This window comes from Delphinus delphis, chromosome 8, assembly GCF_949987515.2.
Source record: "Delphinus delphis chromosome 8, mDelDel1.2, whole genome shotgun sequence".
Taxonomy (NCBI): domain Eukaryota; kingdom Metazoa; phylum Chordata; class Mammalia; order Artiodactyla; family Delphinidae; genus Delphinus; species Delphinus delphis.
Window position 1 is genome coordinate 40,563,907 of NC_082690.1, and position 16,509 is coordinate 40,580,415.

Here is a 16,509-nt window from a genome sequence, read left to right on the forward strand (position 1 = left end):
CCAATGTTACTTTCTTCTTGTATAATTGTTGCTTCCCCCAAGTTACCAGTTCTGGTTTGTTTTGTTCTCTTAGTAGCTTTCCTCTACCTTCAGGTGATCTTTGACTGTTTTGCCCTATCTCGTAGTGGACATATGACTCTGTGCACACAGGTGGGCTTATCAACTGGGGGTTTCACTGATGGGTGATCTGTCTCGGCTGTTCAGTTGGGGAAGCCCTCATGTTGGTATTTTAAGGTCTTATCTCGTGAACTGCTCTGATTCTCCATGGAGTGACTCCTCCGGTCTCCCTGCTGGAGGGAATCAGTCTGGTACCAGCACCCTGGGAAGTGAGGGGGAGAGGAGAACTGAAGGCTTAATATGTAGAATGTAAGTATTCATGAAATTCCTGTTTCAGTATCGTGGTTCTGCCTTCAACTGTGCTTTGTACCTTCCATCCAGAGAGCCTGTTTGACTTCCTTCAGTGAATTACCTCCAATCTTCTGCTGGAGTGGAGGGGGGGGGTCATCCATCTAGCTGCTAAGAATGGGGGATCTGGAGGTATAACTGCTTTATTTTTATTGTGATAAAATGTACATAAAATTTACTCTTTTAACCATTTTTAAGTATACAATTCAGTGACATTAAGTACATTCATAGTGTTGTACAGCCATCACCACTATCCATTTCCAGAATTTTTTCATTATTCCAAACAGAAATTGTACCCATTAAACAATAATTCTCAATTTCCCCCTCTCTCTGCCCTCTGGTAACCTCTGTTCTATCTTCTGTCTCTGTGAATTTGACTACTTTAGTACTTAATATAAGTGGAATCATACAATCTTTTCCTTTTGTGTCTGGGTTATTTCATTTAGCATAATGTTTTTAAAGTTCATCCATGTTGTAGCATGAATCAGAATTGCATTCCTTTTTTAAGATTGAATAATATTCCATTGTATGTACATACAGCATTGTGTATATCTGTTCATCTGTTGATGGACGTTTGGGTTGTTTCCACCTTTAGGCAGTTGCAAGTAATGCTGCAATGAACACTGGTGTACAAGTATCAGTTTTGAGTTCCTGCTTTCAGTTCTTTTGAGTATATACCTAGAAATGGAATTACTGGATCATATGGTAGTTCTGTGTTTAATTTTGTGGGGAACCATTAAACTTTTTCAAGTGGCTGCACCACTTTACATTCCCACCAGCAATGCACAAAGGTTCCAATTTCTCTATATCCTTGTCAACACTTGTTACTTTCCTTTTTAAAAATATAACAGCTAGCTATCCTAATGAATGTGAAGTGGTATCTCTTCGTGATTTTGCTTTGCATTTTCCTACTGACTAGTGATTTGAGTATCTTTTCATGTGTTTACGGGTTGTTTGTATATCTTCTTTGGAGAAATGTTTATTCAAGTATTTTATCCATTTTTGAATTGGGTTTTTTGTTGAGTTTTAAGAGTTCTTTGTATATTCTGGATATTAATCCCTTATCAGATATATGATTTATAAATATTTGCTCCCATTTAATGAGTTGCCTTTTCACTTTGTTGATAGTGTCCTTTGATTTTAAAAAAGTTTTAATTTTGATGTAGTCCCATTTATCTATATTTTTCCTTTAATGAGGTGTTTTTTGTGACATATCCAAGAAATCATTGCCAAATCTAATATCATGAAGATTTTTTCCATTTGTTTTCTTCTAAAAGTTTTATAGTTTTAACTCTTACATTTAAGTATTTGATCATTTTAATTTTTGTATTAACATTATAGTGTGATGTAGGAGTCCAACTTCATTCTTTTGCACGTGGATACCCAGTTTTCCCAGAACCATTTATTGAAAAAGGCTATTTTTTCCTCCATTGAATTTTCTTGACACTATTGTCAAAAGTATTCAGTGCTCCATAAATGTGAGGGTTTATTTCTGGATTCAAAATTCTGTTCCATTGATATATATGTTTATCCTTATGCCAGTACCACAAGCTTTCTAGTAAGTTTTGAAATAAAAAAGTGTGAGTTCTCCAACTTTGTTTTTTTTTTTTTTCGAGATTGTTTGGCGCTTCTGGCTTCTTTGCATTTCCATATGAATTTTAGGATCAGCTTGTCAATTTTTGTGAAGCAGCTAGCTGGAATTTTGATAGAATTGCATTGAATCTATAGATCAATGTGGGGGGTAGTGCCATCTTAACAATAATAAGTGTTTTGATCCATGAAAATGGGATGTCATTCTGTTTATTTTGTGCTTCTTTAGTTTCTTTCAACAATCTTTTATAGTTCGCAGAGCAAAAGTTTTGTACTTCTTTTGTTAAGTTTATTCCAAAGTACGTTTTTTCTTGTCAATGCTATTATAAATGAAATTGTTTTCTTAATTTAATTTTCAGTTTGCTCATTGATACTATATAAAACTAAAGTTGATTTTTGTATATTGATCTGGTATCCTGGAGCATTGCTGAACTCATTTATTAGTTCTTATAGTTTTTTCCCAGTGGATTCCTTATGATTTCTCATATACAAGATCATATCACCTGCATATAGAGATACTTTTAGTTCTTTTCCAATCTGGATGTCTTTTCTTTTCTTTTCTTGCCTAATTGCCCTGACTAGAATCTGCAGTAAAATGTTTAATAGAAGTGGTGAGAGCAGACATCCTTGTCTTCTTATTATTTTTTTTTGAAAATGTGACCTGTTTTATTTACTAGGGGAGCATTTGAAACTTTGAAAGAGAACATCCATTTTTTTAAAATTAATTTTTATTGGAGTATTGTTGCTTTACAATGTTGTGTTAGCCTCCACTGCACAACAAAATAAATCAGCCATACACATAGAGATATCCCCTCCCTTTTGGACTTCCCTCCCATTTAGGTTACCACAGAGAATTAGGTAGAGTCCCCTGTGCTATACAGTACGTTCCCATCAGTTGTCTATTTTGTACATAGTATCAATACACAGTATATGTGTCAATCCCAGTCTCCCAATTCCTCCCACTCCACCGCTTTCCCCCTTGGTATCCATACATTTGTCCTCTATGTCTGTATTTCTATTTCTGCTTCGCAAATAAGATCATCTACACCATTTTTCTAGATTCCACGTATATGTGTTATTATACAATATTTGCTTTTCTCTTTCTGACTTACTTCACTCTGTATGACACTCTCTAGGTCCATCCACCTCTCTACAAATGACCCAATTTCATTCCTTTTCATGGCTGAGTAATATCCCTTTGTATATATGTACCACAGCTCCTTTATCCATTCCTCTGTTGATGGATCCTTGTCTTATTCTTAACCTTAGAGTGAAAGCACTCAGTCTTTCACCACTAAGTATGATGTTAAGTTTTGGGGTTTTTTTAGATGTCCTTTATCAGGCTGAGGAACTTCCTTTCTATTCCTAGTCTGTTGAGAGTTTTTATCATGAAGTTTAGCTGTAACTCTTTGCTTTGTTATTTTAGTGGTTGCATTAGTGTTTATGGTATACAACTTTAACTTTTCATGGGCTACCTTCAAGAGATATTATACCGCTTTAGGCATATTTTAAGAGCATTCCAAGGACTTCCCTGGTGGCACAGTGGTTAAGAATCTGCCTGCCAATGCAGGGGACACGGGTACGATCCCTGGTCCCAGAAGATCCCATGTGCCGTGGAGCAACTAAGCCCATGTGCCACAACTACTGAGCCTGCACACCACAACTACTGAAGCCTGCATGCCTAGAGCCCGTGCTCCGCAACAAGAGAAGCCACTGCAGTGAGAAGCCTATGCACTGCAATGAAGAGCAGTCCCCACTCACCGCAACTAGAGAAAGCCCTCACGCAGCAACAAAGACTCAATGCAGCCAAAAAAAGAAATTCCATTTCTCTCCTTCCAGCCATTATATAACTGTTGACATATATTTTACTTTTAGATATGTTATAAACTCTGTAAAAATTGTTAATATTTTTCTTTAAACAGTCAATTATCTTTTAAAGATAATTTTCCAAATCTGTATCATAATATTTACTTGTAAAATTAATGAGACCATTTAACGTACTTTGACAATCACAAACATTTGCAATTATCTTTTCTATATGACTAATAGTTTTTTTAAACCATCTTAACCATTTTAAAGTGTTGAGTATATTTACATTGCTGTGTAATGGATCTCTAGAACTTTTCATCTTGCAAAACAGAAACTCTATACCCATGGAACACCAGCTCCCTATTTCTCCCTTCCCCCAGACCCTGGCAACAACCATTCTACTTTCTGTTTCTATGAATTTGAATATTTATTTATTTTTATTATTATTTTTTAATAAATTTATTTATTTTTGGCTGTGTTGGGTCTTCACTGCTGCACACGAGCTTTCTGTAGTTGTGGCGAGCGGGGGCTACTCTTCGTTGCAGTGCACGGGCTTCCCGTTGCAGTGGCTTCTCTTGTTGTGGAGCATGGGCTCTAGGCGCGTGGGCTTCAGTAGTTGTGGCACATGGGCTCAGTAGTTGTGGCTCACAGGCTCTAGAGTGCAGGCTCAGTAGTTGTGGTGCACGGGCTTAGTTGCTCCGTGGTATGTGGGATCTTCCCCGGACCAGGGCTTGAACCCGTGTCCCCTGCATTGGCAGGCGGATTCTTAAACCACTGCACCACCAGGGAAGTCCCTATAAATTTAAATATTTTAGATGTCTCATATGAGTGGACTCATACATAATTTGTCTTTTTGTGATTGGCTTATTTTATTTAGCATAATGTTCTCAAGGTTAATTCCTGTTGTAGCATGTGGTAGGATTTCCTTCTTTTTTAAGGCTTAATAATATTCAATTTTCTGTATATACTACATTTTCTCTATTCATTCATCTGTCAGTGGGCTTTTGGGTTGCTTCCATCTCTTAGCTGGAATGAATAAACATGTTATGGATCCAAGGAAGATACACAGGTAAAAAAAGAATTCATGCTTTTTTTTTGGTTGTTCAAAACTTTTATTTTTTTTTGGAATATTTATATTTATGCTTTTGTCACTATCCACAATGTGGCTTTTAAAAAAGGCCTGAGCCACTTTGCGGTTCTCACCCCAATATAATCATCATCCCCTCATTCTTAGAATTCCTTTTCCCTGTCACTTTGTCTTTGTGTGGCTTGTATAAAATGAGGACCCTGGAAAAGAACACCTCCTGTGAACTTGAGAGTCTAGATGAGCAGTGCCCAGCTCAGTAGGACCAGGGAGGTAAAACTAGCTGGAGAGCAGATAGATACGTTATGATTTGAACCAAGGTATAGTTGTGCGCATGTCTGAAGGGTCGTGCTGACTCACCAGCAGCATAAGGAATATGCAGGTTGACCAGGGTGAGGTAGGATGGTCCACAGGATTGTGTGGATTGTGGGAGGGGGCAGTATATAAAATTCGTGGATTAAACACCTAGCTACTTCCTGAAAATGGCCTAGGTTCTAGAAAACAAAGATCTAGGTGTCTTGATTTTTTTTTAATTTACGGAGATTCAAGACACTAATATGTTCATTCTTACGGTTTACAATGAAAGCAAATGGCTATGGTGATGCAGAGAAGACAGCTGAACTGCACCAGTATATTAAGAGTTTTAAATGAAATTCTGAGTTACCTGACCTTATAAAAATACACATTAATATACTAAATACTGCACAAAGATCTAGGATGGGGGAATATTTAAAAATACATTTCTCTTGGATCAGCACCAAAAATATCATTAGTTTTCTGTACAGCTTGTGACAAGTTTTTCAGTATAGGTAAGTTAAAATGATTTGATAAAAATCACAAACACCACGGAAATCATTAAAGATATATCCAATCAACTTCCAAATACATTTTGACATCAAGGTCAGGCAATTCACTTGGAAGGATATTATCGTGATATTACCACTGAATTACTGTCCTAAGACTTTTGATGTCAACTTTGTATGATGGGGACATTTCACATCTCACACAAAGGAGGCACTGGGACTTAGAAACTTAAGAAAATTATTAGAACCATTAAGACTGAGGTGAAGAATTTGTGCAGCCTTCCACAATTTCAAAGAGGTAGTGATACATGCTTGTCCTCCTGGCGATGTCAAATGCAGTTTCCTCCAGGTTGTTCTTCAGACCTGCTTTGATGTAGCGGTTCATCAGGAGGAGTTCAAGGGTATCTTTGCTGTCTCTGTTCCCAGCAGCTAGATGTAAGGGGGTCAAGAGGCCTTTTGTCTGGGCGTTGATATCTGCATCATGCTGCAGTAAGAAAGAAGCCACTCTGGTGTTATTCCACTTACAGGCACTGTGCAGGGGTGTCCAGCCATCCACAGTCACCGCGTGAACATCTGCCCTGTGTGCAATCAACTCCCGGACCACGTCTAAGTGTCCGCTGTAGGCTGCTCGATGGAGCGGGGTGTACCCATCTTCATCTTGAGTGTTCACGTGGGTGGCCTTTTCTGAAAGCAGTCTTCGCACTGTGGTCAGCTGAGAAGAAAATAGATCTTTTACAATCCCAACTCGAAATGAAACAATAAGCAAAGAAAATTAAACCATCTAGTGTTCGATTTAATTAAGTTAAATAAAAACTTCTTTGTTAGCAGATGACTGTAAAATAAAAAATACGATTTTTTTTGGGGGGGTGGGGAACTGATTTAACAATGAACAAGTCAGTGTTAACTATAAACTGTTGATTCTAAGAGCATGATTCTCTGAATACCAAACCATACATTTATTCCTGGTCCAATGAAGGCTTATTGTATAAAAGCTATAGTCCTAGATGAATAATACAGGCTAGAATTGTATTATTATTTTATATTTCATCTGCGAAGAAAACATAGTAATGGAACAGACTGATCTTTCTGTAGTAGGATTACCACACCAATATACATACTGTATAAAACTTTAAAAAATACCTACTGTATAGCACAGGGAACTCTACTCAATATTCTGTGATAACCTAAATGAGAAAAGAATCTAAAAAAGAATATATGTGTAACTGAATCACTCTGCTGTACATCTGAAACCAACACAACGTTGTAAATCAACTACACTCCAATTAAAAAAAAAACTTCTTTTAACAATAGAATACAATGGTAACAAGGAAGTCGAGATTAAGGAGCGCAATTCCTTCTAACTAAAACAACCTCAGATACATGTTTTCAGGAAGTGATTTTCAGTTTGGTCTGAGGACCTCTGGTGGGATGCAGTCTGCTCTTGGCTTAAAAAGTTATCCAAAAATATAAGACCATTTATTAGTTTATTAACACAGACATGGGGGAACTTAGTAAAACAAGATACAAACGGCTAAGTGGGAAGAACAGACTTTGGCTGTTAAGCAGGGTCATCCTACTTGGACGATTCTGGGCAAATTAATGTTCCTGAATCTCAACTTCTTAATCTGTAAAAGGGAAGAATATGACGTATCTTATAGGGATATATGAGGATTAAATCAATAACGTAGTAAGGCACATGGTATAGTTGGTATTTAATAAATGTTAATTCCCATCCTCTCTTTACTAAATACTTGTCTTTAGGATGACCCTAATGACTTAATATAAATGATTTAAAGATACAGATGATTGCTTGCTCTCTTTATAATTATTCTTAAAGCTCCCCAAAATACCCATGTGACACTTTGTAGCTTACTATGTGTTTTCACATACATTGCCTCTGTATAAAACCCCGTATGAAAGAGGCAGGTATTATGGTGGCCATTTTTACAGATAAGAAAATAGAGGTTCAGAAACAGTAGGCTTTGCCCAAAGTTACAGACTAAAGCAAGATTCAGTACAGGTCTTCTGGCTTCCAATCTAATACGTTTCCTACTAAATTAAGGTTTCCTCTTTAACTGTTCTTTTTATTTTTACCCGATTTTTTTCAGCAGCCCAAAGAAGCAATTTGCTTGGATCTTTTTCCATTTTTTTTTCTTGCAATTGATACCACTCTTCAGTTTTTTCATCTTGCTCTTCATCTTCATCAGAATTCCCTACCCAGAGACTTTGGGTGCCAGTGGGAATAAGGTGTCCGTGTGTTTCTAATAATTCAAGTTGGTTAAAGTGTTCAGAAAAGTCCAAGGAGTTCTCTGGGTCTGGTTTTCCATCATCATTTACTTTCTCTTTTTCCATTTTTACTACTATTCTAAATACAAAGCATTTCAAATGCCAGAGTATAAATAATCTTTCCAGAGATGAATTATGTCTGCTTTATTTTATTCATCAAGATCTGAAACACAAACACAAAAATTAGGAGCAAAATGGTTATTGAGGCTTTATCAATAGCATAGATAAGTCTTGCAAATATACACAAATAAACCCTGTCTAAACTTTTTTGGTGTTTATTAATACCCTTCACATTCATTAAATATTGGAACTGATAGATTTCAGTTATCTTTATTTTTAATATTGTTTTTCTACTAAGTCAGTGGTTATAACACTATTTTGAATCTATTGGTTCACATACTACATTGTATTATGCTAACAGTGATTAATGCTTGAAGCTTTTAAATTATAACTAATAAAGATAACCACATTCACGATTTTTATAGACTAGACACACAGAAGTTATAAAGCAGGAGCAAAAATTTTTAGTTCCTAAAAAATCTACTTCCAAGAATCAGAGATTCTTAGAGATGGAATAGCCCCCAAAGGACATGTGTCCCAATCTCTCATCAATGCAGATATCTTTATCATGACATCTGTAATAATCAACCTACTTCTACTTTAATAATTTCAGGCTTAGGAAAATTCACTGCTTTAAAAAGTAGTCCTATTCATTGACAGATAACTATAGTTCTTAGTTGGGTTCTTGTTTTGAAACCGAACTTTGGCTGTCATTTACTCCTTCATTCAACAAAGATGAATAGAATGCCTGGTATGTGCCAGTCTCTGGGTACTGGGATTCAATAATGAACAAGATCCACGTCTTAACCTCAAGAAGCTTCCTGTCTCGTCAGGGAGATTGGCAAAGACAGTGTTTAAGTGCTATAATAAGACCATATCTAGATATGATGAATATACAGGAAGGTCATAATTAACCCAGTCCTCAGGGAGTAGAGAAGGCTTCCTGAAGGAAATGATATTTATTCTGCTAGGCTGCCATAACAATTTATAAACCAATATCAGCTTAAAGAGTTATGCAGCAGATTAAACTTTAACCAATTAAACAAAATGAAAATAATAGATATTTAAAAAATATTTCTCAGCTTCCCAACTATATTTGTCGAAATCTTATCAGTCTTTCATGACTCTTCTCAGATGTTGCCTCCTTCATTAAGTCTTTCTTGAGCCTCCAAATTACATCTCTCTCTAGTTTCTACTTTTTTTTTTGTGCTACATACTGTTTTATTTCACCACTAATTTTGTTCTTGTTTTAGTCTCTTAAAAGACTGTAAGCTTAAGGATAGGGACTATATTTAACTTACATTTATGTCCCACTTATATAAAGCAAACATTAAGAAATATTTGTAGAATTAAACAGAATTAAAGCCCTATCACTTGATTTTGCTTGGAATGGATTCCGAGAAATTTGAGAGTTAGTCGTGTACCCCTAAGATACTGATTTCTTTCTACCTAATTTTCACGAGCTTTAATTGATACAATCCTAATGCATCAGTAGATTTTATTACTACTGCCAAGTGCATTAAAGTCAAGTTTAAATTTATCACGCATGACCAGTACCTTCTCTGGACCTGTTACTTTGTTGCACAATGAAAGGACTGTACTAAAGGATTTCCAAAGACTGTCCAACTTTACAGAGTCAATCGAGAGACCCTATCAGAAAGGCTGTATGTTCTAATATTTTCACTTTCCTCAAACTATTCTCTGAACCTTGCAATACAAAAGTGATCACAAATCTACTCATTAAACACTTTATTAAATACCTTACTGTATAGTTCACTTGTCATTTGTATCAACCACAGTAACATTATAGCACAGATCTTATACCCCCCTTTCCTTTTCATAAAAACTTTTTATAATTTAAATTTACTGTTCCAGGTACAATAAATTACATATAAAAATTTCTTAATGGATTTAATTTAAAAAGTCAACCCCAGGTGCATCTCCCTGATTCAGGGCTTAAAAAGCCGATCAAGATACCTACTTGATGATACTCCACCAAGAAGAACTAGGGTATGTTTTTTAAAGATCACATTCCATAAGAGATCTAAACTATGTTAACTCTTAACAATTCAGTGACAGGTGGGGCCGTAAACCCCATTTTACAAGTGAAGGCGCTGAGGTTCTGATCGATTAATACAACTTTCAATAGAACTAAAAGCCCAAATTTTCTAATTCAAAAGTTTCACATTGTTTTTTAATGTACTCTATTTTACTGCTGTCAGCACAAAGCAATGCAGATGTGCTGAACCCGAGATCCAGGCAGACAATAAGGGGACGCAGGGAAAGTCTTGTAAACTGGAGTCCGAATGCTCAATCTCTGGGGAGTGGAGGTGAGGGAGAAGACCACCAGTCCCGGCCCTCCAGCACAGGCTGGTCACTTCACAGGCCCAGGAGTCGCGTCTGCGGCCTTCCGAACTTCTACGAGCGAAGAAGCCGCTCCAGCCCTACTTAGGACCCACGACACGGCCCGATTTGCAGGGCTCGTCAGGGGTCGACAGGGGACCCGCCCCTTTGGGCCCAGGAGTTCTTAGGTGGCGCCAGGCGACCAGGAAGCGTGGCCCCGGACGAGAAAGACCTACCCACCTTAGAGAGGGGAAAATCGCCGCCGGAAAGCTCGCTTCCGGGGTTCGTCCCCCGGGCTACTCAGGATTGGCTCCTGTATGAGGGCGGGTCCTCGCTGCAACTTTTCCTGCTACCTTACGGCAGTCGGCAGCCAATGAGAGGAGTTGAAGCGCCTACGTCATTTATGAGGTATCGCGAGAGAAGGAGGTGCTTTTTCTCTCCCGCTTAATTCAGGTTTATGGCCAAGCTGCTCCTCAGGCGGTGCTGTTGCTTTTCTTCTCAAGAATCTCCCTCCTTCTTACCGGGTAAAAGACAGCCTCGGGTTCCAGGGTGGGGCTTTGGAGAGTCCAGATGTGGGGTAGTTTAGGAGTCGCTTTCTGTATCTGCAGGATCGCGAGCGGAAGCCCAGAGAGGATTGACTCTGGGCCGGGTAGGCTCGGGAGGAGCCTGGGAGGTTTCCGCGTTCTGGTTTCTGAGGGTTCGGTGGTGCGGGGCTGCTGAGGCTTAGAATCCCCACCGAACCAGGAATCCGGACGTGGGAGGGGTCGTTCCGCGGTGGCAGCCGCTCCTCCCAAAAGATCCTGGCCATTTTCCTTAAACCACGTGTTTCTGCTTATTTACACTAGCTTTAAACGTGGACCCCCTATCTTTTCAAAACAAGCCCATTCCTTAAAAAAAAAATTTGTGTTTAAGCAGGAAATACGGGGTCGCCTCATGCTCCAGAGTAGCCCATGCATGCAACTTAAACATTTCTGCACATCCAGAGTTCGTGTGCTAAACCAGAACTATTGGGTGTGACCCTTTTTGCCCATTCATTTAACAAGCATTAGCTTCCCATGGGGCATAGAAAGGGAAACAGGAGAGGAGCGTAATCATAATGGTGTAAGTAGAGTGTCACTGGAGATATGTTTTTCTGTTTTGTTTTGTAAGCTCTGAAAATAAAAGTATAGTAGGTGCTTAATTGAAAATGAGACACTTCCAAAATTGCCAGTCTGCTTTTTAAAAATGTGTTTTAAATAATATAATTTTGTTTTAGAATTTGGAATCGAGTGAGTTTTCTGACGTGTTTGAGCACAGGACCCAGGGGTACTTCGAGAGAGAAGTGGTCCTGGAGGAGCTGGACTGATCATAGAAATGAGTCCTGCAGATGCTCTGTAAGCACCTGTCTTCCGAAGTCGTCTTTGTTGCTTTGGGTTTCTACAGTCTATCAACTATGATCACCATAAAAGAAAACTTATTTAATAAATTATGAGTAAATAAAGACCTTGCCTCTGAATACAAGTGTTAGTCATCAAAATGAATATTTGGAATGGTTAACATTTCATGCTATATGTTTATTAACTAAAGATAATATGCAGCTATAGATTGGGGTTTTGCAGTAGGTTGGCATATTGCTATATAAGTTTATGTTCTTATGTTTTGTCTTAAACTATTGAAGCTATAAATATGCTTGAACTAAGTCTTACTAGCTAATGCAAGTCTTTTTTTTTTCTTAATTTAGTTTTGGCTGCGTTGGGTCTTCATTGTTGCGGTGGGCTTTCTCTACCTGCGGCGAGCGGGGTTGCGGTGTGCAGGCTTCTCATTGCGGTGGCTTCTCTTGTTGCAGAGCTCGGGGCTCTAGGCGCACGGGCTTAGTTGCTCCGCAGCATGTGGGACCTTCCCGGACCAGGGATCAAACCCGTGTCCCCTGCATTGGCAGGGGGATTCTTAATCACTGAGCCACCAGGGAGGTCCTACTGCAAGTCTTTTAAAGCAGATTTTTAAAGAAGTAAATTGCTTTAGTACTGAATAAATTGCAAATGAATCTGACTAAAATGAAAATAAATAAAAGGACTAGAAAAAGTTATGTGGAAAAAGCTTCAAACTTGGAATATTTCACCCTTGTTTTAATTTCTTTTTATCTATCTGTCTGTCTATCTGTCTATCTATCTATCTAATCTATCTAGGCTGCACTGGGTCTTCGTGGCAGCGCGCCGGGTCTTCCTTGCAGTGCACGGGCTTCTCTAGTTGCGGGCTCTAGAGCGCGTGGGTTTAGTAGTTCCGGTATGCGGGCTTAGTTGCGGCATGTGAGGTCTTAGTTCCCCAACCAGGGATTGAAGCCGGGCCCCCTGCATTGGAAGCGTAGAGTCTTAACGACTGGACTACCAGAGAAGTCCCCTTAATTTCTTAATTAGCATTGTGTAACCTTGGACAAGTTAGCAAGCCTCTAAACTTTGTCTCCATTTCTTCATTTGTATAATTGGATTACAAATGACTCTCAGGGCTTCCCTGGTGGTGGCGCAGTGGTTAGGAATCCGCCTGCCAATGCAAGGGACACGGGTTCGAGCCCTGGTTGGGGAAGATCCCACATGCCACCGAGCAACTAAGCCCGTGCGCCACAACTACTGAGCCTGTGCTCTAGAGCCCGTGAGCCACAACTCCTGAGTGCACGTGCCACAACTACTGAAGCCCACGCGCCTACACCCCGTGCTCCGCAACAAGAGAAGCCAACGCAATGAGAAGCCCGTGCACCGCAACAAAGAGTAGTCCCTGCTCTCCGCAACTAGAGAAAGCTGGCGCACAGCAACGAAGACCCAACGTAGCCAAAAAAAAAAAAAAAAAAGACTCTCAGATTAATTCTCATATTTAAGTGAGAGACCTCAAGGGAAAATACCTTACAAATTGCTATGGAAGTCTGGATAGTAATGTGATCCGAAAGTATTCTGACTTACCTGTATGTATATAGCAATCAGAACTGTTCATATCATTTTGAAGTTTATGAAGAGAAATCTTTTCTGGAAAATTCTCTTATGTATAAAGATTTGAATTTTGGAGATATATATATAAATTTTTTTGAAGTTCATATGGTTTAGTGAAAACAGCCTGAGTGTTAATAACGGGTTTTAGTTCCATTTCTACCATTTTGTTTCATGATAAATCAGTTAATTTCTCTGTATATAGCTTTCTAGTTTTTCAGAGATAACAATACTTAACCTGTTTACGTGTGGGAGTTGAGATGAGATCAGGGATACCAAAATATTTTAAAGACAATTAAAAGTTATATTAAGTTTAAGAGAGAATTAATAACTATCATATTACTGCTTCACATGAAAGTACTTTTGAATACTACCAAATTTAAATGGCATTGTAAATTAGTTTTGTTACTTGGCTAAAGTCATTAGTGAAAAACTAACTTTGTATGGAGAGCAAACCTCTTCAGGGGCCTGGATGTAAGTTACTAGTTTATTAGGATAAAAATCTACTTATAAAGTAAGGAGAAGGGCTTTTAAAATTAACCAGTTAATTCTAATTTTCCTGGGAAAATGCAAAGTAGATAAATAGCAAGTTTAGATACTGAGATCAAATCCTCTTGGATTTTTGCTGTAGAACAGAGCAGGAAAACAACCAAGCTTTCAAATTCAGGTTACATATCAGTTTATGAAACTGGTTGTAATGAGGTTATACATTTCTGAAGCAGTTACAGAACCTTTTAAAAATGTGTGTACATTTGTTCTGCTTTGTATTAGTGGTAAGAAAACTGTGACATTAATGGTCTGTTGAATGCTTCAAATTTTTGGACCTCGTTTAGGGCTAGAAAAATGATTTTACGTCATAACTGCTATTATTTTATAGATTTAGGTTTCAGTTTGCTTGAACATCCTTTTAATGAATTATATTGACATGTTTCTTCTTTTTAAATACAGCGATGATGAAAATACATTTAAAATCTTAGTTGCAACAGATATTCATCTGGGATTTATGGAAAAAGATGCCGTCAGAGGAAATGATACGTTTGTAACACTTGATGAAATTTTAAGACTTGCCCAGGAAAATGATGTGAGTTTAGTTTGCATTTTTGCGATTTCTACCAAGTTCCCTTACTTAACTTGCTCTTTTTTTTTTTTTTTTTTTTTCTTGCGGTACGCGGGCCTCTCACTGCTGTGGCCTCTCCCGTTGCGGAGCACAGGCTCAGCGGCCATGGCTCACGGGCCCAGCCGCTCCGCGGCATGTGGGATCCTCCCGTACCGGGGCACGAACGCGTGTGCCCTGCATCGGCAGGCAGACTCTCAACCACTGTGCCACCAGGGAAGCCCCACTCAACTTGCTCTTTTTCCTTTTAAAGATAGAGGTTTGTTTTATAGGCCCATGTCCTCACACTGTCTGCTTAAATATCTGTATACTGAAAGCCCAAAGCAGAATTTGTGTGCTTTATTCCCTGAATTCAAGTAGGAGCTACTTTTGTAAATAGTCTGTAAAAATTTACAAATATTTACCGTGTTTACTGAGTGCAGTATCCTGTGGCAGTTTCTATTTGAAATGTAAAGATGACTGTCATAGTTTCTGCTTTCAAAGAACATGCAGCAAGCAAGTCAGTATGTGAGATACGATAAATGTCAAAGATGCTCAGATGCAAGAGCCGTAAGAGTATAAACAGCATTTCCTGGGAGTTTGGAGGTAGAAGAGATCACATTTAGATGAGGATAGCAAGATGAGGTGAATGAAGTGGCATTTAACTTGGGCTTAGAAGGATGGTAGGCTTTTAATGAGTGAAGAGCAAAGAGAGTGTACACCTCCCGTGAAGCAGTAGGAAGGGCACAGAGGCGAGATGATTGGTCCATTAGGGGTACAGCAGCTGTTTGGCTCACTGGTAGGTCGCGAGTTAGAAAGCGCGCTGAAAGACTAGAAATGTGGTTTGAGCTGCATCAAGAGCTTCAAATACCAGATTGAGGAGTTTGTACCCCGTTTAACAGAAAGTCTTCTGCCAACAGAGTACAGCATGAAGGCAAGATAAGTTGGAGGCTTTTTAAAAGTGGTGCCATGGGATGGAAAAGAGGAAATGAATGCAGGAGATAAAGAGAGGATTTGGATACTTTGATTGGTTAGTCAGTCGTAGGGGGTGGGGATGAGGGAGAAGGGGATGACGGTGACTCTGGAGTGTATTATGTTTGGGTGGATGGTGGTACCAATAATAGAAGTAGGCTTTAAATAAGGAAGATTTCTTCCTTATTTTCATACTTCCTTATAACATCCTTCCTAATGTGGGAAGGTGATGAATTCTGATTGAGACCATTTGAGTTGGAGATTCCAATAGGACATTCAAGGAAACATTCCAGCAGACAGTTGAAATGTCCATCTCGAGCCCAAAAGACAGCTGGGGAATAAACATAAATTCTGGGGACTTGCAAACTTCAACCTTGATTTTCCTCAGAGTTCTCTTCAGTTTTTCTGCAAGTCCTTTGGTTCTTATTCCCAAATGGATACAAGTGGAACCTCTCTACTATTTTCTACCTTCATGTCTGTAAACTTAGTCCAAAACTTGTCATATTTTGCTGGACTGCAGTAGCTCCCCTTAGGTTTTTTTACTTCCATTCTTTCCTCCTACAGTATTCAGCATAGCAGCCAAAGTGAACTTCCAAAAACCATGTCAGATCATGTCACTCTGCTGCTTATAATCTAAGTGGCCTTCCACTGAATCTAGAATAAAAATTAAACTACAAGGTTCAGTGTGATCTGGCCCCTGCCAGGAGACTTCATCTCCTTCCACTCTGCCTGGTTGGTTTGTGCTTCATCCATACAGAGATGTTTGTTCTACTCTGGTACCTCTGCATGTGTGGTTCTCTTCCTGCTCAGAGCACCTTGATCTTGCCAGGGTTGACTTCTCAGTTCTCAATTCAAGTTTTACCTTTTTTGGGGAGGTCTTACCTGATGTCTCAACACTCTTATCACATTACTCATTTATTTTTTTTTATAGCACCATCTGAAATAATTTATTGAATTATTTACGTATGTATTATCTTCTCCACTAGAAGGTGAACTCCATGAGAATGAAAAATCTTTTTTGTTTGCACATGTGTATCCTAGTACCTAGAAAGGATCTGGCAAGCAGTAGGTACTCTTTTTTTTTTTTTTTTTGCGGTACGCCGGCCTCTC

General features: G+C 38.7%; 2 protein-coding genes across 6 annotated transcripts in view; one reads left to right on the forward strand and one right to left on the reverse strand.

Moving 5' to 3' along the window:
• Window positions 1-4,907: 4,907 nt before the first annotated feature.
• ANKRD49 (ankyrin repeat domain 49) lies at window positions 4,908-10,685 on the reverse strand. The gene is made up of 3 exons (XM_060017226.1): window positions 10,621-10,685; window positions 7,786-8,140; window positions 4,908-6,403 (listed from the first exon to the last, which is right to left on the reverse strand). The coding sequence occupies exons 2-3, from the start codon at window positions 8,041-8,043 to the stop codon at window positions 5,942-5,944; spliced, it is 720 nt and encodes a 239-aa protein (XP_059873209.1). The 5' UTR covers window positions 8,044-8,140; window positions 10,621-10,685; the 3' UTR covers window positions 4,908-5,941.
• Window positions 10,686-10,805: 120 nt separating this feature from the next.
• Window positions 10,806-16,509, forward strand: part of MRE11 (MRE11 homolog, double strand break repair nuclease) — a 75,134-nt gene continuing 69,430 nt past the window's right edge. For all 5 annotated transcript variants that reach the window (XR_009520361.1, XR_009520360.1, XR_009520362.1 and 2 more), the window contains exons 1-3: window positions 10,806-10,904; window positions 11,636-11,753; window positions 14,283-14,415. Coding sequence is in view for 1 of the 5 variants with exons in the window: in XM_060018094.1 (XP_059874077.1) it covers window positions 11,734-11,753; window positions 14,283-14,415 (153 nt within the window). In the remaining 4 variants the exon portion in view is untranslated. The remainder of the gene's footprint in view (window positions 10,905-11,635; window positions 11,754-14,282; window positions 14,416-16,509) is intronic.

Bases quoted from the DNA above. Each gene is read 5' to 3' on its own strand.
- ANKRD49 (XM_060017226.1), bottom strand. From the start codon at position 8,043: ATGGAAAAAGAGAAAGTAAATGATGATGGAAAACCAGACCCAGAGAAC. The intron at 6,404-7,785 runs GTAAAAATAAAA...TTTTCTTCTCAG, and splicing joins GGGCTGCTGAAAAAAATCGG to CTGACCACAGTGCGAAGACT.